Raw genomic sequence first — 22,896 nt, forward strand, 5'->3', positions numbered from 1 at the left:
ATCCATCCATCCATCCATCCATCCATCCATCCATCCATCCATTCAATTAAACAAAGAGGGCACAATAAATGAGGCAAAGGAAATAAATCTGAAGAGTATTTTTGTCATTCAGCCATAAATTAGATAAAATTATCTTGACTAAATTACTAAAGAATTATTTCCAGGTAATGTGCTAAAGCATAAGACCCATGCTAAATAATGCCTGAAAACAATTCCGTCCTCCAAGGACAGTTCTCCATGGGAGACTGCAGTGTTTTAAGTGTTAGTATTCTTGCCTTGACAAGCTTATCAGTCCTTATGAAGTCAGATAGTGACAGGCACTGATAATACGAAATTCAATTTTTAAAAAAAACCCCCCCATCTTTTTGTTGGGTAATTTTACTAATTTAAATAATGCAAATCTCAAATCTTCATTTAGAACAGCTATATGGAAATTTACAAAATGTATGTTTCTCCAAATAATAAGGAATGAAGGACATAATACAAGCAGAATGTTTTTCATCCTGTCAAACCAGTGTCACTATCTTTATGTTTATAGTAATGAGAAAGACACATGTTAGATTTCATGATAAACTCACACACAAATAATATTAACATGCATACACAATTTAAAAAAAGAGAAAATAACCAGTACTAATAAAGTGTCTTTCCTCATTCATGTTAATTGCACAGAACCTTCCCACGCATGTACCACCTACATCTTAATGACACCATAAAGTGGAACTTTAGCATACCTGTTTGCTTTCTACTAAAAAAACATCCATCCATCCATCCATCCTCATCCGCTTTTTCCGGGGCCGGGTCGCGGGGGCAGCAGCCTAAGCAAAGAGGCCCAGACCTCCCTCTCCCCAGCCACCTCCTCCAGCTTATCCGGGGGAATACCAAGGCGTTCCCAGGCCAGCCGAGAGATATAATCTCTCCAGCGTGTACTAAAAAAACATCAATTATGAATTTATAAATGTTCATGGATCACGAAAGGTGTCATTGATGGGCGGTGCGTAATAAAAAAGTATGTTTCGAACTGCTGCTAACTGATTTATTTTACTCTAAAACACCAGTTAACTTAAAAAAAAAATTTATCACGCTGTAATTGATTTAACATTGTCTTTCAAAATGAATAACTCGAAAAAGAAATAGCACAGTCTATCACACCGTTGCAAATTTAATCAAGTAAGTTTAAGTACAAAATGCATTCAGAGTTCAGGAAAAAAAGAAAACACCTTTATTCAGTATTCAATAACCTTTATGTACCTTGAAATTAAAATACATTTAAATCGACTGTACTGTAAGTATGGCAATACATACACACATATAAACATGTATGTGGTGCACTTCCGTATGTACGCTGTATATCATTAGCAAATGTACAATACATACAGCTATGTGCAAGTTTGTTTTCTGTACAGGTATATGAAAAGTAAAAATTCAGAACTTTCATATTTTAATGTTATCCCTCACACTTGCATGTAGAATTGCAAGTGCACAGATATACACAATAACATGCGCACTACAACAATTCACAAAAGATTAAAGCAAGTCGTTATTTTTTAGGAAAAGAATTTGCATTGGGGACCTTGCAAGAGACAAGGTTAATGGAAACATGATATTGTGAATATACTGAACGTCAGTACTGTATGTGCAGGTTAACGTCATCTTTGTTTTCAAGGTGCCTTTTTTTTTTCTGTGACTAGTTCTTGACAGCGTAAAGACAGTCTCTGTGAGGTAGACTGCTCAAATTCAAGGGCAAGCTTTTATTTTATGCATTTTTTTGTTTGTTTTAAATTTTTATCCACAAATGCATGACATTCAAAATGACAGGACATGAGTACTACATGTAAAATATGTAGCAATGAGGTAGAAAAGGTTATAAAGAATGCCAGACTGAAAAAACTCATGATGGAAACACCATTTTAAGCAGTTCGGCAAAATCAAATCACAGAAAAACTGAAAGATATTGAAAAAGATGATACAAGTGACTGAGAGTCAATGTGCTTATCAAAGGTTCTGCTGACATGTTGTGACTGTATACCCACATCACCTTCAATACTGAATGATTTATAATAACATCTACAACATCTGAACTTTACAATGTATTTTGATAAATGTGTCTAAGTTTTCCTCATATCAGATATTTGTCAAAAAAATGTTTACCGTTTAGCTGTCATGACAAATAAAATCATAGAAATGTAACATTTTATGTGCCTTGTGTTACATTGTGCTCTATTACACATTGTTTGGGAGACAGCTTTCTCTAAAATGCACGAAAGATTACTTACATACAACTTAATTTGAGTGGACTATTCCCCCTTTCAATGTACATCTCTGCTGCTTGTGAACAGTTGATCTTTTGTACTTGTGAAATCTGTGCTTGTAAATCGTGCTCAAGGCTTCTTAGTACCTACTTGTTAAAAAAACACAAAAACAACAACAACAAGAAGAAAAAAACTTCTATATTCAGTCTCATATTCCAGTGTGTCATTTTCTACCAAACTCTGTAATAAACAAGTTAACCATATGTGTATTTGTCTTCCATGCAGATATGCTATGTCCATTCACTTTGATGGGGTGAGACTTGAAACTTATTATTTCACAAGCTCATGTATCTCTTAAACATTTAACATACTTTGATTCTGTAACTTAACAATGCCCAGTGAGATGGCAAGAGATTTTCCAATTATACATAAATACATCCGGCAATAAAGGTAAATTCGCAGCTTCCTTAAAACTGTTTTCATCTTATATAGGAGAGAAAATTAAAAAAAAAAAACCCAAAACAAACAGACGCATAAAAGGCAGTAAATACTTGATGTGTAAGGGCTTTTACAAGTAGCATCAACTTTTTCCAATTTCATGTGTTTGCCCTGAGCAGTGGCCAAATTTCATGTAACAATGTTACAATGTTTTAGGATAATTTCATTTGAGAAAAATTGCATGTGACTGGTGAGTATGACTGTTACAATTGACATAATGCGACAATTATTACTACTAATGAACTTACAATGAATGTATGTTTATTTTTTTTATAACTTCCCGGTAATTCCAGTCCCTTCAAAGAACTGGTGTTGGAAATTACCATTGGTATTACATGTACAGAACATGATCGATCCTGACTGTAGTCGTGCGTTACAAACAAACTACTGAATATAATAAATAAGTGAAGAGGGCATGAATATTCTTCATTACTGTTTCTCCAAATATGTGTAGGTCTACAATTTTCAAACTTAACAAATACAATGATTCTGTCCCTAAGCTGATCAAAATGTGTCGGGTTTAGTTACCGTTTTACCAGTTACAATTACTTGTATGGATTTAATTAAACTGCTTAGATTACTCTTCTGTAAAGTGTTACATAGATTATATGAAACTAGAAACAGACTTTTGGTGCAGCTGGTAGATTTCTTGCTCTGTAATTGTTCTAAATGCTTTGAAAACATCCTGATGTGGATCTTCAAAAATTAATGATATCATACCAGGTAGCAGTGATCATTGTGAATGTTGTCTAATAAAAGATAAAAGATAAAATATGTGCAATAGACAACAACAAAAAAAATACGGTCCTTAAGTGCCTCTACCCATCTACATCTGCATCTACTTCAGTGGCATTTTTCAATGTGCGAGTGCTTTGCTTTCCTTACTACTATGAGTACATAATACATTCAATACTTTTACTTGCCAATTCAGCTATCAGATTGGCTCTTTTATTGTTGGAAATGTTGCATGGGCATGTACTGATAAATGGCAGCAAATAGTGATTGAAAACATTGTACGAGTTTAAGTGTGAAAATTATAATAAAATAAAAACAATTTACCAGACAATGCAAGACTAGCCTTTGGAAATGTCCCTAAAAGGGAATGCCACTCAATTCATGGATGTTACACTTATAGCCTAAGAAGGAAAAGTAAACTTCAACATAATGGAATCATTTTTAAGACAAAACATGTGCAGGCTTACACACGTCTATGTTAGACAAAGATTCAGGGGTCTAGCAAGGTACAGCAACAAGATCACTGGTGAATCTTGGCTAACACAGAGCAAATTATCCTTAAGGCAAAGGCATAGTGTATCACAAACCTGACATTCAGTGGCATTCCCCTTTACGTATATCATATGGTGAGTAACAAGGTTCTTGGCAGTTATCAAAATGTAAAGCTAATAGATTTTTTTTTCCAGAAATTGTTTTGTTCGTTTTCAAAGGATTTTCTAATCGAACAAGCAGAAGAGATGCTGACATTTTGCTGTCCCTATGAATTTGTCTTTCAGAGATAACAAAGAAACTGAGGTAGAAAGAAACTTGGGCTATACATAATCCTTAGGTTTCATTAATGATAAAACAGCAGCAAGATGGAATGAAATCGCTTGGGGCAGTCGTCATTCTCAACCCCAAGATGTTTGTCTACACCCTTTGTATTTCTTTCAGTTCTGCATAACCACAAGCTAGGAATTTATGTCTGCAAACTGGGAACTAAACAACAGGATCATTTTATTTGATGTAAATGAAGATTTTTTTTTCTTTTGACAGCCAAAAGGGGAAAAAATGCTCCAAACAGAAATTTCTTTAAGGCTATAAGTCAAGATACACAATGATTCCATTATTTTTAAAGGCAATTGTCTGATCATAGAACAAGTTTCCATTTCAAACTAATTTCAAAGTTAAAGAATCCTAGACAAATAAATGAGAATTACTCTCAAACATTCATTGCAGGAAACTTCTCATTTTGAGGTATTAAATAGCCTTTCATGGTTAGATGATGCGATTTTAAATGCAAGTCAGATGCTTGTGTATTGTGTAGTGCTTTGATACAAGCTCATGAGGTACTAGACATATCATCAACATCATCATCACTTTCCTGAGTTGTCAAATAGAGAACATCAAAAGAAAAAATGGTAGAATTTTACATTGTGACTATTCTGATATTTTAACAAGAATTACATAGTAATTTAATGTTGAAATTGAATTCACTGTGTCAGCTTTTTTTCAAAAAATGTAACTGTCACTTTTATTTATAGCACATCAACCAAATTTAAGTTGAGTGAAAAACAAACAAACATATTTTCATATTCTCCACCTAAAAATAATGGATATACCAAAGTTATGGTAAGTAAATGACTTACACATGCATAAAATCTGTGTAAGGTAATGAACCCCAACTAAAATTATGCCAGTAAATTTAATTCAGCTCAAATTAACCACGGGTGTTCACAGAGAGCACAAAACAGACACAGCTGAAGAACACTGTTCAATAATAAAGAGAAAGCAAGGTTTTGTCACATTGTAAAGCTTTTTTTTTTGTATTAGCACATTTCACCAATGAAGATTGTGAGGCAAAAAAATACAACAAAAAACTTAAACAGCACCACCTCAGGCACTTGATAGCAACTAAATCTCAAGATCAGCAGAATAGTATATATATATTTAAATATATATATATGTGTATATACAAAAATGTGGGGCATCTTCTCCAAGCTGTTTGAGTTGTAGTTAACACATGGATTTAGCCATATAAAGTTTCTTTTCTGATTTTAACCAAAGTCTGACGTCCAGACTGATAACTTCTGTCAGAAGCCAAAAAAGGAAATTTCCTTTACTCTATATAGCATGTTCATGTCATCACTGTTTTTTTTTTCTTCCTCACTGAAGGCTAAACACTTATTTGTACTTAACAACTGGTTTTAAAGAAACTGTGTTTGATAGGTCCCATTTCATTGACTACAACCAAACATTTTATTCCACTCAGTGTACACATCAAGTTCTTTTTGTGATATGCTGGGCTGGAATTTGCAAAACACATTGTCAAAGTCTTGGTAAGAGATTGGCCTCATCTGACTGGGGTGGATGTTTGACAGGTCAGTACCAGGCATGCCATGGAGCGGACCTACGACAGCCTCTTGACAGAGTTGGACCACATCCAGTCCTGAAAAGCCTTCTGTCCTCTGAACAAGTAGTGACATCTCTTTGTCACTAAGACAGTAGTTATGCTGTGAGAGCAACTGACTGATTATCTGATGGCGTGCAGTCCCATCAGGCAAGGGAATTAACAATCTCTTGGTAAAGTACCTCCGCAGGGACTCTGGGATCTCTTCAGGCTTACTTGTGGAGCAGACCACAAGAACATGGTCCTCAGTAGAGGTCAAAATACTGTCAAGCTGTATGAGAAGCTCAGCCTTCAGGTGATTCACAGGACTCTCCTCACTGAGCTGGGCTGACAGCAGTAGGTCCACCTCACTGATGAAGACTACTGCTGGTTGGCGACAACGTGCCATGAGGAAAGAAGCCTGGATGATCTTGTCCCCTTCTCCCAACCACTTGGTCACCAGTGCTGAACTGCTTAATCGCAAGAAGGCAGCCCCCAGTTGGTTGGCCATGCAGCGTGCCAGAAGTGTCCTACCAGTTCCCTGAGGTCCAAATAAAAGGAGGCTCCGAGGTAACGTGGCCAGTCCGCTGAACATATCTGGCCTTAAAATGGGCCATAGTATCTCCTCTTTTATGGCTGCTTTGGCCATATCCAGACCTGCAATGTCACTCCAGTCCACTGGGGAGCCTTGCTGAAGGATTTCTGTGGTTACCAGCTCTACAAGGTTGGAATCACTATTCTTCAGCTGTTCCTCTGCAGCATGGATGGAGGAGGTAGCTGTACCTATATCAGACCCCGTTAGGGAGTGAGAGAGGTGCTGTCTGTGCTCTTCGGTTTGCTCGCTCATCATGGGAGATTCAAACTTGCTGTAGGGCTCAGTAGTTCTAAGATCACCTGCAGAGCTTTTTGTTGAGCCGTATGATGGAGGAGTTAGTGCTCTGCCAGAGTGCAAGTTAAATTTTCTTTGCTGATCAGAAGCTATTGGCTGCTTCGTTGGTTTAAAAGCTAAAGATGTCGCTTCAGCATTTCTTTCAAAGCCACTGCCCCTGTTTGAGTCTGAGATGCTGCCATCTACTATTCTGTACATGGGGCTCTGTGCAGAGCGCTGTTGGTTGTAGCTGAAATTACCATAGCTTGAGTCCATATCTCCATGTCCACTCATGTAGAAAGCTTTTCGTTTTAATGAGTTGGATGTGCTGCCATTCAAAGGTGTTGGTGCAATTGGGGTATGATTATTGGACTGGTAGGTGTAGCCAGGCAATGTGGAGGGAGGGATTGGTGTAGGAGCTGCAATACCAGACGGCAGATAAGCAGAAGGAGGGGGTGCTCCCCCAGGGCTATAACCAGGGCCAACTGCAGCCTGCGAAGCATACCCTGTTGGAGGATAATTGTAGTTGGGAAGGTTTGGAGACCCAGTGTTGTAGCTCGGCACTAAACTAGGAGGAGGCGGGGGAGGGGGTTGTAATAGCCCAGCGCTGTGCAAAGGAGAAGGATGTGGGGATGGGAGGGCGGGGGTACTCTGGCCGCTGTAGCTAGAATGCAGGTAGGAACCGTTGTAGCTGGCAGTATATTCCTGAGAGGGGAGGCCCGAGTGGAGAGTAGTGGCTGTGTGACTTCCACAGTTACTACTGGAATAGCTAGGCTCAGACAAACTGCTGGCCACCCCTGGGGAGCTGCCTATGCTAGCTGACACATCTGTAGGGGGTAGGGCAGCTGTCATTCCAGCTTTGCTCACAGATATAACATCTGGAGCACAGTTCATTGGGTAAATCCCCTCCTGCCAGGACTCATTCTCTGACTTTCGTCCATTCATGAGTCCAGTAGTGCTATCAGAGTAGGAGCACAGCAGGGTTCTTTCATTTGGGCCTTCTAGGATCCCAGAGTACTTCTCTGCATATTTCTTAAGCAGATTGGAGGCAGTCAGCGCAGAGATGTCATCATTTGCCCACGCATACTGGTATGTTCGCTGTAAGTGCCCCCGGTAGGCCTCTACTTTGTGTGCTGGCGAGCGAGTAGTGGATGAGATGTCAAAGTGTTGCTCTGCCCATTGTGTGTGCTCTGGGGTCCACTGCATCTTTAGACCTGGATATTTCACATAGGGAAGAAATATATCAATGTAAGCATTGAATTGTGGTTTACCATCATTTAAATGCAATAATATTCTACAGTCAAATTATAAAAATTCAAACACACTGAAGTCCATAGGTGTTTTTATGACCGTTTTGTAAGAGGAGTAAAAAAAAACATACAAAGTAAAAAAAAGAAGAAGATATATTTGTTTAACCTATGTACTAAGTACATTTTATACAATATCAGAAATATAATGTTTAATACTATTTGCTTCATAATCTCTACATGTCTCTTATGACAGAAAACACTATCTGAATACACATCACAGACACGATGAGGATGTGGGACCCATCACTTGGTAACGGTGGTATAATCCACCCAACACAGAGCAGAGTGACACAGACATTGCAGGTCAGTCTATAATCCAACTCTCATCTGAGGCATTCTGAGACAGTTTCAAATCTGCTTGGAGGACAGCAGCAAAGCAATCTTCCTTGGCAGCGCTCTGTTGCTTTCATCACACAAACCCCTCAGCCCAGCATGAATTACATCCACATCGAGTCTGCCTACTGCTCCCTCATCGGCAGAGTGAGGATGAGGGAAAAAAAACAAAAAAAAACCCCCATGCTTCACTTGTCTTTTTCTCCCCAGCCTCTCTATGTAGCTTTAAAGGTTTGAATGACAGAAATAATCAAGTTAAATACTAAAATAAATCTGCAAATAAAACTTTTTACTCACGCTGTCATCTATTACTCTGAGATTATCAGAGGGTGTACTATATCCCCAAAGAATTTAGATTACTAGAGATTACAGCTCAAGGCAATCTGATTGTGTACACAGTCTCACATCTCTCATGAACACTAATCTGACCAAATGCCACAAGAAGATATGAGAGAGGATGCATTCAACTCAACTGTTTCTGCCCATTAGAATGTCTGTCTTTGTTAAAGAGGCAGTGTAGTGTTATACTGTATATTTCAGTAGGTTAAGTCCATACCACAGCAACAATCAGCTAATGTCCAGATTACAAATGCTGTCGATTCCCTTCTGACTCCCTCCCAGCTATTTGCCCACCAGCAACTCTAGACACCAGCAGCTAATTAGCGGGATGATGCTGCACTAATTGTGTTAATTTACAAGGTTTTAGTCAAAGAGATCCATGCTATAGCTCACATGGTTGTCAACCATCCAAGCTAATCATAAAGGAAAGAAAACCTGAGGCAAAAAGCCAATACATAAAAATAGCATAGCTATACTGTAGTTGAATAGAAATGTTTACCAATATGTAGAAAATGACATGTAAAAACAAATCCTGTTACTATGGAGAACAGTGATAAACTTTAAAATCTGAAACAATAAAATAAAAAAAGTCATACATGTCATACCACAAAATCTTGCAAAAAGTGTATTTAATCTAATATTTCTAATATTAATGAACTTAAAATGAAGCGTCTACACGCTTGAGAATTCCAAAAGTAGTTACTGACTAACATTACTGTGTTAGTCACTCATTATATTCCAGATCAACTGTTTTACTAGGTATGTAGGTGGGTCAAATGCAAATTAAAGAGTCTGCAGAGGAAAAAATATTTTTCCATTACAGTCTGACACCCCCTTTCTTTATTCCTCTCTGCTAATGTGTTTTCTACTGTATATATATATATATATATATATATATATATATATATATATATATATCTGTAAAATCTCTGTAAAATCATTCAATAGACTTCTTTAACACTCAAGGCACATTTTGTCAATAACAAAATTGCACGCAGCTTATTGAGTAAGCTTTTTCTATTACAGCTAATCCTCTCTGAACAATGTGCCACTTTGGACAAGCAAAGAAGTGCTTCTAGCGAAGCATACTTGAGATCACTGAACATCAAGTATTTTATAAAAAGGAGACCATTCAAGATGATCAAAATTCAACGCACTGCTAAAATAAAGTACATTTGCACTTACAAAAAAAAAAAGAAAAAGAAAAACTTACACCTAAACCTGGCCTAAATAAATGGGTATTACATACACCAGCAATAACACGACACACTCCAGTCTTAATTGGTATCACTGGGTGTTGAAATTGTTTGAATGCATCAACCAGTTTAATTATACTGAAACATTTATAAACAGTAGTATTTTAACGAAAATCAGAGAATGGCTTGATAAAGAACAAATGTTATAGAATGGATGATCAATGCATACCAAAAGAAAGCATATGAATAAATACTATACATAAATAAAAGGCAAATAATTACACATATAGACACTAATCCATCAAGAGGCATAAATTCATGTGTACACACACATAGCAAATTAATATAATAAGCACCTACTTTGGTTTTACATGACAACGTTGTTCTTTATTGTACCCTCATAGAAATTCAAATACAACATCCACAAGATCCTTTGTCCTTCTTTGAAATGGTATAATTACAGAGAACTCTATTAGAGGAATGTTTTCAGATAGCCTCAGGGCTTGAGCTCAAATTCCACTCATCAGCGACTCACAAATAAGGCCTTTGTTAGACTTTTCTCTGTTTGTTAATTCATTGGTCTCAATAATCCTCTATGGCATATTTAAGATGATCATTGTAAGTAAACATTTGTATTGAAAATGTGTCCAATTCTGGAGTTATTTAGTTCATAAGACATCTGACTGACCCCATGATAAAGGCAAGAATTATCTGATAAAACACATAATTGTCCTGCACAGAATAATATAGAACAATTTCAGTTATACATTATAAATAAAATATCATCAGAGAAGATCAGAAAATACATTCGGCATGTTATGCCATGCTGTGTTATGGTGTTTAATTTCAAGTTGAGTGATCATCATCGATGAAACAGAGATGCTGACCTTTTTGGGAACTATTAATCTGGTAGCCTAGGCCGTTTTTAAGCAAACAAGAGTGGGCCTCCACTCTGTCCATCCAATTTCCTAGTGCGTAAATTGGACCACCGCTTGCACAATTCTCTATTCATTACTGTGCTGCTGAAAGGAAGCACAGAGGTGGCAGAGTGGTTTTCTTTTCCTTTTTCTGTCTATGTGTGTGAGTGTGAGCGAGAGAGAGAAAGCTAAATGCCTTCCAGGAGGGTTCCCAAGCATAAAGAGCTGGACTTTCCTTCCTCTTTTTGGTTTTGGGGGAGGGGAAATCAGGGGGTTGGGGAGGTGGGGGGTGAAAGCTGTCGTAATTGAAACGCAGCCTAATCAGACTCATTACCATTTTTACCAATTTGCACCACCAAAGATGCTTATTAGGTAACTGTGTTTAATAAGCCGCTCTTTAGAAAACTAACTGTAATGAGCTCTTTAAAGTCAAACTTGAGTGTGATTATGCACTGGAAGTGTTTTGCAGAGCTAAAGCAGACTGGTACATTTAGTCATGTACAATGTCATAATTAAGCTGCACAAACTCTGCACTTCACACCACACAATAGTCCCAGCTGAGGCAGTAGACATGCTGAAAAGTATTTATAATTACTGATCATTACAACCCTGGGGTTTTCATCGCTGGACGTAAACATAATTATGGGAGCTTTTGCTTTTATTCTGCACACAGAGCTCTCTACTTGACAAGCGTGAAAATATTGCAGACAGACAGTAATTATGTTTATAAATAAAAACAAGCTGATATTCATATTCAAATTCACTGGAGATATTCTAAGTAGGGGTGGGGCAAAACATTCTAATACAATGTGAAATGGTAATCGGTATAGCTACAGTCATTCATCTCACATATCAAGTTAAGACTATTTAAACTCAATTTAGAGCTCCATGTAGCAGTAGCTCCAATCTTTGGATGGCAGAGTGCCATTTAACCCCTCATTTAGAAATGATATGCCTTCCTCAGTTACGGTCTTTTCCGCAGCTACTGCCTATACATTTCAGTCTGTCTATCCATAGTAGCAAATTACTACAGGTCTCCAGACTATCAAAGTCAAATGATGCCATATGATTCTATTCTACTCCAAACTTAAAAGGAGGAAATGACTGTACAATGTGCTTATAGTATGTTTATGGCATCTTTTGAAAGTGTTTTTATAATGCCAATAATACAGGAAGATATGAGCTTGAAACCCATTGGAACAGAGGAAGCACCATTTCAAAGTAGCAAACAGGAAAACGTGTCTGACTTTAGCCTGAGCACATGTATTAACATTATCTATCTAAAACTACCCAATGCTGAGCCATTTGCACAGTTCAGATAACTAGAAACAATGTAATTTATCAATGAACCCGCTGATTTGATAGATTAACAATGAATGAGATAATTTATGTATATTACAATATTACATATTATATCTCCTGTCAAAATAAAATAAATAATGGAAAAAAACAGGTTTAAAGGAGGATTTTTAAAATTCACATTTTATTATTTATTATACTACTTTTTATCCATTTATTATTGTACTTAACTGGGTTGTTTCTGGAATATCAAAAAAAGACATTGACACCGAAAATTTAAAGAAAATGTACTGAATCGTGTTAAGAATCAAATTTTAAAAGGCAATAAAAATGTAGAAACATCTTCCACACAAAAAGTTTTGCAAATTAAGTTTATTATTAAGTACTGAAATTAATTTGATATTTATTAAAAAATGTTGTAATTGAAATTACTAGGGCTAGTTGTCAGTAATTCAGAATTAAGAATTAATGCAATGTGGATAACACACACACACACACACACACACACACACACACACACACACACACACACACACACACACACACACAAAACAAAACAAGTTGCCATAATTGCAAGTTTCTTTAAATAGCAGTAGTAGCATTTAAGAAATTTAAACTTGTGTGATTTAATTTCAGTCACGTATTATTCAGATAAATTAAGTACAAAGATATAAAACACTTCAGTTTGCTTAGAGAAAAACATTTAATGCATCCAGGACATTTAACTTGAAATACTTTATAAAGGCCGGCAATGAGAACTCAAAGAAATTAAAACTTTAATATAATCCCACTAATCAGGATCCAGTTGGTGAAGTAATATATAAATATGGCATCAAGAATACATTTCATATATAAATTAATTATGCCATTATTATAACTTATGGGACAACAAGTTACAATTCTACAATTCTTTCTCGTATGTGTCCATAGACATCTAATATCAAATTTAGAGGTACAAGATTAGTTAACATTTTCTTAGTTTCGAAATTGCACAAAGACTTCTCTAGGCTTTTTTTTTTTCATAATTTAGTTTTCTATTGACCTTGTCACTGCTAGTTCCTCCTGGGAAGGGCAGCAAACAGACAGCTTACCTCCTTCACACATAACTACAAAGTCATCTTTTTCTTTGCACCGGCAAAAAGGGCACTTCACCAAAGGCTTAACACACACACAAAATTCATTTTACTCCATAAGATCTCAGTCCACTCTGTTCAGGCATCCTCACCTACCACAAAGAGTTTGTTGCGCATCATCATCATCATCCCTCACTGGTGTCCCACATGTAATCACTGCCTATCGTGAAAACACATAACCAAACTGCATGTACTATTCCCCCCACCGAGTGACATTGTCTGTGGTGGGCAAAATAACATGTGGCCTTGAATAGGAATTCACCCAAAACAATAAAATCCATCCATTTTCTTGATCGCTTATACAGCTTAGGTTTGTGGGAAGCCTGGAGCCTGTCCTTGCTGTCACAGGCGGGGTACACCCTAGACAGGTCATCGGTCCATTAGAGGCCTAACATAGAGAGACAGACAGCCACACATCTACACACCAACTCACTTGTATTAGCTAGTGTAGAGATGGCTGTCTGCTAAGATTACTTGGAATTAAGACTGTCATTACCAGTAGATTTGAATTAATAAAACTTTCAAATCTAGAATTTTTGTAACTTATCAAAACTATTTTATGTCTGACAATTTCTAAATTGCAAAGTCATGTGGTGCACCAAAGCAAACCCTCTTTCGGACTATTGCTAGGTCCAAGTCTGCATGTTTTGCACCCCTAATCTAATGCACTGGTTGCTTATTAGGTTTTTACATAAGATTATAGGATTACCATTATGAGCCAGGCATGTTAGCTAAATTATCTCAAAAACTGGTGTGGTCTATTTTGCAGAGATATAAACTAGCTGAACAAATGTGAGGCAAACTACTTGTCTTTAAAGTCATACATAATATTTTATTTAAAAAACGGTATTAATGCCAGGCATAAAATTACCATTACAATACTAGTAGACCACCTATTAATAGTCATCACTACAGTAATAGCTTAACCAAAGTGGCCCTAGTAGTTGCAATCACCATTACTGAGGTAGCACTCATTGTATGTTACTAACACTAAAGCAGACATTTAAAAACTACATCTTTCTCTATTGCTGTTATAATTGACAGTAAATTTATCGCTTACAACCAGAGATGGGTAATCTGATTACTTTTTTCAAGTAATGAGTAAAGTAAGGGATTACTATTGCAAAAACGGTAATTAGATTACAGTTACTTTCCCGTAGGAATGCTGCGTTACTGCGTTACTAAAAGCGTGATTTTTTGCGAGAATGTCTCACGACAGCTGTGTTGGTGACAACAGCTGTGTGCAGATCAACAATGGATCACATATCGATTGTGGGAGAGAGTATGAGCGTGCAGCGTTTAAAGCGTGGAAGTACTGACCTTACTTTGAGTTTGATTCCATAAAAAGTGACAAAAACATTAGCGTCCATCGTGCGTGGGAAAAAAATTCTTTTTACAGCGAAAAAAAAAACGCTAAACTTCCAAGCAAGCACCGAGTGCGCAACAACATAATGGGAAATTCACAGAGAAACTCGCGGATTCTTCAACTGACCGCGGCACACCTGCACCAGGGTAAACCTCCGCCTACCCTAGTCCTGCTTTACAGGTGAAAATAGAGCAACAGGACCGCTGAGTCTTTGACTTTATTTATTTCCTGCTGTGTTTTACTTGCATCTATTTGAAAGAGTGAGTGTAAACACAAAAAATATTTTCTTTTATGTGCTGGAATGTGTAGAAAATAGGTTTAAATGTTAAACTAATTTATTCAAGTCAGAGAATGTTGCATATAATAAATTTTTTTCTTGATGCATAAAGTTAAAAGATTAAAACTGATAAAACAAGTTAAAAAAAGAGACTTTTCCATTTGATTACATTTTGTATGATGGATTATGTAGAAAAAGTAGAATTGGGCTGAAAGATCTATCGCTTTATCACCTCTTCAGGTTGTAAATCGTGTTTTTAAAAAGTAACTAACTAACTAAGTAACTAAGTAATTAATTACTTCTGAAAATAAGTAATCAGTAAAGTAACGGGATTACTTTTTTGCGGAAGTAATCAGTAATTAGTTACTGATTACTTTTTTCAAGTAACTTGACCAACACTGCTTACAACAAAATCACCGGTGTTGTGATTTGGCACTATATAAATAAAACTGAACTGAACTGAACCGAGCTAAGTCTAGACCTTCAAATTTGTCCATTCCATTACTCATTTGGGATCATAACATGGAACAGCGGTTTCTTAATCATGTAACTAGTGGTCTTGTGAGGGCTTTTAACATGAAGCCAGTCAGGATTGTCAAATATTTTGTCTTTACAGCTACATTTCAAACAATCAGTGGTCACTTGATTTCTGCATTACTAAGGCATGTAGAAGAACAAATGGAAGAACACCTTGTACCATCTTTACTTCCATGAAATATTGAAAATCCCAGCAAAACCAGGATTTCAAATTACAGAACCATTTTATATAAGTGCATATGTATCACTTTAACAGCATCAGACAAAGCAACTATTAAAAGGAGCAGGAGTTTGTACTTGATGAGATCTGAGTAAATGGATGGATCAACAAAACGATTAAAGTAGACTGTTGGTTTTTTTCTGCTTTGAACCAGAATTCGAAGCTCCTTTTGAATACATGTTTATTAACGTAACCATAGAAAAGGTCAATAATGTCATCTGATCTGTATTCCCTGCTTACATGGCATGATGACATAATCGTCACATGTTTATCTTTATTCAGTGTAAATCTCTATAATTTTGAAATTCAAATCTAAAAGCATAATGCATTTTTACTATGTACTCCAAATATTCGCTCTAGGGTAACATGTATTCCACATATTTCTTTGCAATTCAGTAAATCATAGGTTGAGAAAATCTCTGAGCTATCATTTTTTCGTCTAAATGATGCTCATTAAACCATAAGTCTTCAGGCCAAGAAGCCCCTGAGGCTACATCTTCCATTACTACCCTAAGTATAGCTAAATCCACACATATGCTAAACTAACAGCCCTCCATGCACAAGTAAAACTTGTACAGTGAATATAACTAAGACAATTACAGGAGAGAGCCTTCATAGTGTTCTGTAGTGCATAATACTGATGAATACTCAAATGGCTTGTTAGTCAAAAGAACACAGTCATTGAACTCAAGCACTGGGTGAAGCTTGTTTAACCATAGAGCACACATACAGTAGAAGCAGTGATCTTGCAAGCCTATATGAACTTTGCTACTCCACTCCTCAAGGGATCACTTACACACTTCAAAAGAGAAGAGAGGCAGATTGTGACCTTGATACACGAAGGCTCATTGACCAAAAGCTATTCAGTAACATTTTCATTCCCAAACGTCCTGTTACCCCAAGGAACTCCCCAGTCCAAGAGGAACAAGAGTATGGAAAAAAGCAAACAGTAAGGTGTAAATTTGGGTTATTTATTAGCTTGTTTTCTTGTTTCTGTGATTTTTATCACTTGTACTTTAATGTAAGGTATTGAACTGGTCTCGCCGAAAACCTGCTACTTGAATTAGAAAACAACAAGCTAAGCCCCTTTGGAAATTAACAGATTATCTTGTTCACTGGTCCAGTCACAACTGTGATTGCTTTCCACTTCCAAATATTAGGCTTTTAGCCATATTAACCTGGTTAAGACATCAATGCAATGACATTATTAAAAAAAAGGTAATTGTTCCCAATGCTGAGGCACAAATCAGAATTGTTTTTTATTTTCCTTTTGATCAAATTCCAAATGACACAATCAGTTGGGGTATTTGAACCATTCATTGGATGGCCGCTGTTTTAAATCGCTAGACTGCCAATGGGGAGCCATCCATTGTTATATATTACTGGTCAAAAAAACCCAAAAAACAAACTAAAAATCAAAACCCTAAAACAAATCAAAAAAGGAGCGACAAAACGTATTTAAATTTGCCCCAAGTCATTCCCTACAGAATTCAGTCTAAAAGCACTTATGGAAAAGGAAATGGCCGTTATTTTTGCATACACTAGAAATCCAAGGCCATCTGTTGTTCTATTTACTATTTCTTACACATTGAAGTGATTAAAAGTTCAAATTGAACTCTAATTGAAAATAGCCAAGTGAACAGAAAAAGGATGTTTGCCTGTAACTGCTGTCAGCCTTTCGCTGAAGCATTCTGAAGCATTCTGTGATATCGACTGCAAGTCTCAAAGAAGGTCACTTCTCCAACACAGGCCAGACAAAAGGTGAAATGAGACAACTGAAGCAATCTTAGGTCAATATGAAATAGAAATCTCTCAGCTATACTGTAATAAAGTTACTGAAGTGAAGTAGTGAAGGGGAACTTTTACAAGGAAAGAGCTGTCCAGGAGATTGGTTCGCCCACTGGCAAACAATGGCTTCTACTGTAAGAGGTGGCATGGTGAGCACAATACCCTGGAAATGCAATAGGACATTTGTTTTTAAAAGTGTGTTTAAATTCAAATGTAATTTGGAAGTTTTATGCAAGTGATGAAAGCAATGCTCTGGAAAAAAAAGGGTGTAAATCTTTTAATATTCCACTGTAGTGGTTTTAAAGTGACAAACCAAGAATACCTGCTTAGATCAGTTCTTATTGCAGCTGGACCGTAAAAACAAATCCAATGACAGTATAGGAGACGTTTTGTTCAGTGTTTTATACAAATAACTTTAATATGACTGTTATATTTAAATATTAGTAATATTTACAGTGATGTGAGGGAGGATACCAACATCTTTCACTTAACAGCAAACAAATATTGGAACAAGTAAAACATAAAGACACTGACAACTTTATGAAGTATCCATTCCTCCTTATAGAGTTCAGAACTTGAATTGTGAAAAATAAAAGACAGCACAACTATTTTTATCTTCAAGCATATTCAGTTTAGATTATATACACAAACACCTGTTGAGTAAAATGCAGAGACACTGAGTGAACGTGATTTTCAACCTGCCCTTTGATGCACAGTGTTCTCCAACATACTTCCAGAATAAAATTCTATGGCTTGTTCATAACCAGAGTTTTGTAATTTTTCAAGCTGGCCTTGACACGACCTCTTTAAGTAATCCAATGTGAAACAAATGAAAAAGGAAGAACTTTTTTAAAAAAGCAAGTGAAAAAAATAGTTATTTTTTAAAAATCTGATAATAATTTAGAAAACACCTAAAATCCTTTTGCTGCCAGATCTCTGGATTGTTTCTTATGTGTTAGGGTTTCTCCATAAAGCAGGATCATATTTTGTCAAATCACAATTTTAAATCTTCTTGCTTTATTATAAAAATCAATTTAGAAAAAAAACATTTTGATATAAATTTTGCATGTGACAATAGCAGGATAATATAACCTTTCAACATAAGGTAACGTTATGGAAAACGCATTATGGATTATTGAAAAAGTCCATATTAGCATTCATTTTGTATCTCTGTACAGTACATATCATCATTTAAAATTCCCATTACAATGGTTCTACGGAAATTTCATGACATCAAATGAAGTTCAGCCCTGTAAAACTCAAAATCATGAAATTATTTTATAGGGCTTAGACGTTTGTAATAGGGTTTAAATTCCAGATATCTGTGGTTGGAATAAATGCTTATCTTCTGTATAGATGACTGTTGCAACTATATCCATGCTTAAGAAGGGTAATAGTGTAGTGTACTTTAGTGTAATTCTAATACTTTAATTTTTCCAAAAGCAGAAATGAGTGAGGCAGTATAGTGCAATTGTAAACCAGTGTGAGGAAAGTGGGAGATGGGGAGCCTTCAGAGTGTTTTGACATAAATGAGACATGAATGCAGAAAGGGATGTGAAATGAGAATTATTCCAGAGCATTCCTTAATAGATTATGAAATGAAGGAAAGAAAAAAGGTCAATCTGTGTCACAAAGCAACTGTGAAAAATAAACGAGGTAATTAATAGAAATTGAGAGGTGCGCATTAAAACTATTTCTACATTTTCTTTGTTCGACTAACACTTTTCAAGGGTTATAAATCCATTCCTTGAGAAAGTTCAGAGATGTGAATTATACACTACAATGCGTTAAGTATCACAAACAGGATAAACAGGCACAAAGATCTCCAGCATTTCATTACGTCGACTTAATACGCGGTTCTTTATACCGTTTAAAATAATGATTGTTCCGCATTGTGCTGTATTCGCATGTTCAGAGTTCAAGCAATTTAAAGCTAATTAATTAGACACAATTCTATTAAGAAACAAATCCCACTCATCAATATACACAACCTAGGGTCACCCATTGCCCAAATGTGAATTGGGTCTTGGACCACATGGACTAGAGAATAGCACAATAGCACTATTAGACCTCACAATAAACAGTTTGGCATGGATATATTCGATGGAGCACGAACTCATCAGTGCTGATGGATTTTACTTCCCTTGACAGAAAGCAGGACCGTCGCTTGGAAATATAGCTTTCTCTTCAATGGTCACTGTAAGAAAATTGGTGAGGAGTTTGATATCCAAGCTAACAAATGGTCGTGTCTTACTATATACATAACACAGCAGCACTGTGCTTTATGTTATTCATCATCAAATATTGAAAGACAACTGTTCGTCCCTCTGCGATTGTAAACATGTGCTAAGATTCTTCCTGCAATGTGCCAAACTACACAAAGCGTATTAAATTTAAAAAGAAAGAAATGAATTAATTCATTGAATTAATGTTAATTAATGTTAATTAATTTACACATATTGTTATAATGTGTCTGAATTTAGTAAAGATGGGTGACTAAAAGGCTTTTCAAAAAATACTGAGGATATATTCAATAATCTGCGTGATGTTGTGTCTTACATGGGGCGATCGTGGCTCAAAGAGTTCCCGGTTCGTCTTGTAACCGGAAGGTTGCCGGTTCGAGCCCTGGCTCGGACAGTCTCGGTCGTTGTGTCCTTGGGTAAGACACTTCACCTACCGCCTACTGGTGATGGCCAGAGGAGCCGATGGCGTGATATGGCAGCCTCGCTTCTGTCAGTCTGCCCCAGGGCAGCTGTGGCTACAACTGTAGTTTGCCTCCACCAGTGTGTGAATGTGAGAGTGAATGAATAGTGGAATTGTACAGCGCTTTGAGGGCCCCGAAAAGTGCTATATAAAATGCAATCCATTATTATTACGTCTTCTGTTCTTAAGTTTTTCTTAACAACTATTGTGCCCTAAATTTTAATTAATCTGATTTATGTTGATACAGCCAAAAAAAACCCTGAACAAACAAGCAAACACCAAAAAAACAGCTTTGATTGTTAAATGTTCTCTGCTTTTGCCCATCGCCCATGTGCTGCTTGTTCTATTACAATGAATGTTTGAAAGAGGAAAGTAGGCACAAGTCCTTCTGGCAGAAATGTGCAATAAAAAAACATTTACTCCTCTGTTTATTTGTTTTATTTTTGTTTTATTTTTTTTCCTTTTTTCCAGGTTTATGTGTGGATAGTTAAATAAATCTGCCTCTGGCTAGTATGAGCTCCCATGATGAATGGTGCACAGAGTGAACATACAGTAAAGTATACCGGTCCACTTTGTAGAAGGCAGATTGTACAGCCGTGCTCATTTGGGTATGCATGAAATAACAATACTCTACTGGGAGCATTCTAACTTTCAAACACTTGGGGTCAACTACACGAGCAGATTCCACATGTGCAGCCTGTGGCCACTGAGGTCTGGAATCTACCTCCCTCCTGGCTGGGTGACGTTGCATGTTCTATTTCAAGACCGAGGGTTGAAGTGAGGCTGCAGGGAGTGTAACACTGACCCATATGACCTGTGGCCTAGAAAAGCTGCCTGAAGCTCTGCACACTAAAAACTCCTCACTCCTTTGCTACAGCTTTTCAAAGGCAAACAAAACCTTTGCACATAGCATGTGTCTTTTCATGCCAAATGATTTGCATCCTTTTTATTCACATCTTTGAACTGTTGTCACTGTATTCCGCGCTGTTGTGGAGCCTGATGCTCACTCTCTGAGGTCTCAAGTGGGAAGAAAGAAAGGAAGCCAAAGCAAAACTGCTTTACTTTCAGGCTCAGTGTCTACAGGCCACATGTCTCCAGTCATCTGTCACTAGTTTACATACATACTATGACACTTCCTCTCTCTGTGGGAACCCGTTGTCACCACTTGGCCGCCAGCAGAGGCTGACTGGGTGCTAGATGGGTCTCCCCCAGGTACCTCTAGGGAGCCACATTAGACCTAACTGACAGACTGACAGGCGCGTGCGCACACATACACACACACATGCACACACACACACGCACACACACGCATACACACACACACACACAGTCCATCCCTTGCCCAAAACACTCCCTCCTCCTACAGTACACCAGCTCGCATGCTCCCAAGGCATGGCACACTTTGCATGAAGCAGTGACTTTGCTTTACATCAATTTTTTCAGACATAAAATTATTTTTTCACCCCTCTAGCCTCTCCATGCTACATGGAAGTTTTGAAATGAATAATGGAAACAACAGAGCTGAAGACTCATGGGATCCATTTAAAGATGTGGGAGAGGCGATGCAGTCAGGGGCTTGTGCTGCAGAAACATCACGCTCCAAGTAAATGAATTTACTATTGTTCCGTACCATATAGAAATGCTGCGTGCAGGTCGAATAAAGCCAACAATGATATAATAATATATTTTCCTTCCAAAGGACAACATTAGAGTAAATATATATCAATAAAAACACTTCAAACTTATATTTCAACCAAGTAAAAAGATAATCTGTGACTTGGATACAGTGCAGCAAACGTCGTCTAAAAGTATGAAACCATTCTGCTGTCTACAGTTACAAGACTATACTACAAGCAGGTATCACAAACAGAACACAAGGTTTTCTTTACTGACAGCAACATCCTAGACAGACAAATGGACAAATGGCTTGATTTCCGTTGCGAAAGTGGGAGTTTCAACTATGTTTAGCTATTCTCAGCGAAACCTTCGTTTGCCATTTCCACCTTGCCTCCCCAGATACTTGCGGTGGATGTGAGCAAGCGAGTGTGGGGCAGTCCACTATAACAGCTATTTTAGAGCATGCAAAGTCAACACGACTCCCTGAGGTGATTTCCTGATAATGAACACAAAAGAGGTGTCAGCCCTCATAAAGCTCAGTGATGATGCTGAACTCTCGAACGTTCATTTCTTGCGCTCCTTCGTCTCCTGATTTAAATTAATCTAATACCAGGCGGACTCTAAGAGGGACTGTCAAATAGGCCATATGCAAGACAACAAGGCTTTCCGGGACTATTCACTTAAGAGTTAGAAACAGCTTTATGAATTTAACTTATCTACATTTATTATTAAACAATAGTCACACAACGAGTATTTTTTTTTCTTTCTTTCCCCACGTATCCAGTCTTCCCGATTTACTTCTGCGCAGACTGCTGTGGTCACACTACAGTGTCACTGCAGACACCTGCTGCCTTTGCCGCAGCCTGACACCTTAAACCTTCATGGCAGCATATACTCAACCTTCTATCCCCCCTTCCCCTTCCCTCCACTCATCCTCATCTCCCTCCTCTCCACATCATCAGGCAAACTTCAACGCACGCTCTCGACCCTGGCACTCAAGGCTCCCTCTGCTAGCTCCTGGCACAATGCCAGCCCGGCAGTCACCGGACTCCACGGAGGATGAATGAGTCGCTAAGAACTTTAAGGAAACCACTGATAGCTCACATCTCATCTGATCATCGTTTTAGCTAAATGCCTCAA

The 22,896-nt window shown here is 37.3% G+C and overlaps 1 protein-coding gene across 2 annotated transcripts in view; it reads right to left on the reverse strand.

Moving 5' to 3' along the window:
• Nucleotides 1-1,206: 1,206 nt before the first annotated feature.
• Nucleotides 1,207-22,896, reverse strand: part of fign (fidgetin) — a 28,114-nt gene continuing 6,424 nt past the window's right edge. For both annotated transcript variants that reach the window (XM_082508752.1, XM_082508751.1), the window contains one exon: nt 1,207-7,935. In XM_082508752.1, coding sequence (XP_082364878.1) covers nt 5,702-7,927 — 2,226 coding nt within the window. In that variant the 5' untranslated portion in view covers nt 7,928-7,935 and the 3' untranslated portion in view covers nt 1,207-5,701. The remainder of the gene's footprint in view (nt 7,936-22,896) is intronic.

This window comes from Aulonocara stuartgranti (genome assembly GCF_965226115.1).
Source record: "Aulonocara stuartgranti genome assembly, chromosome: 16".
Classification (NCBI taxonomy): domain Eukaryota; kingdom Metazoa; phylum Chordata; class Actinopteri; order Cichliformes; family Cichlidae; genus Aulonocara; species Aulonocara stuartgranti.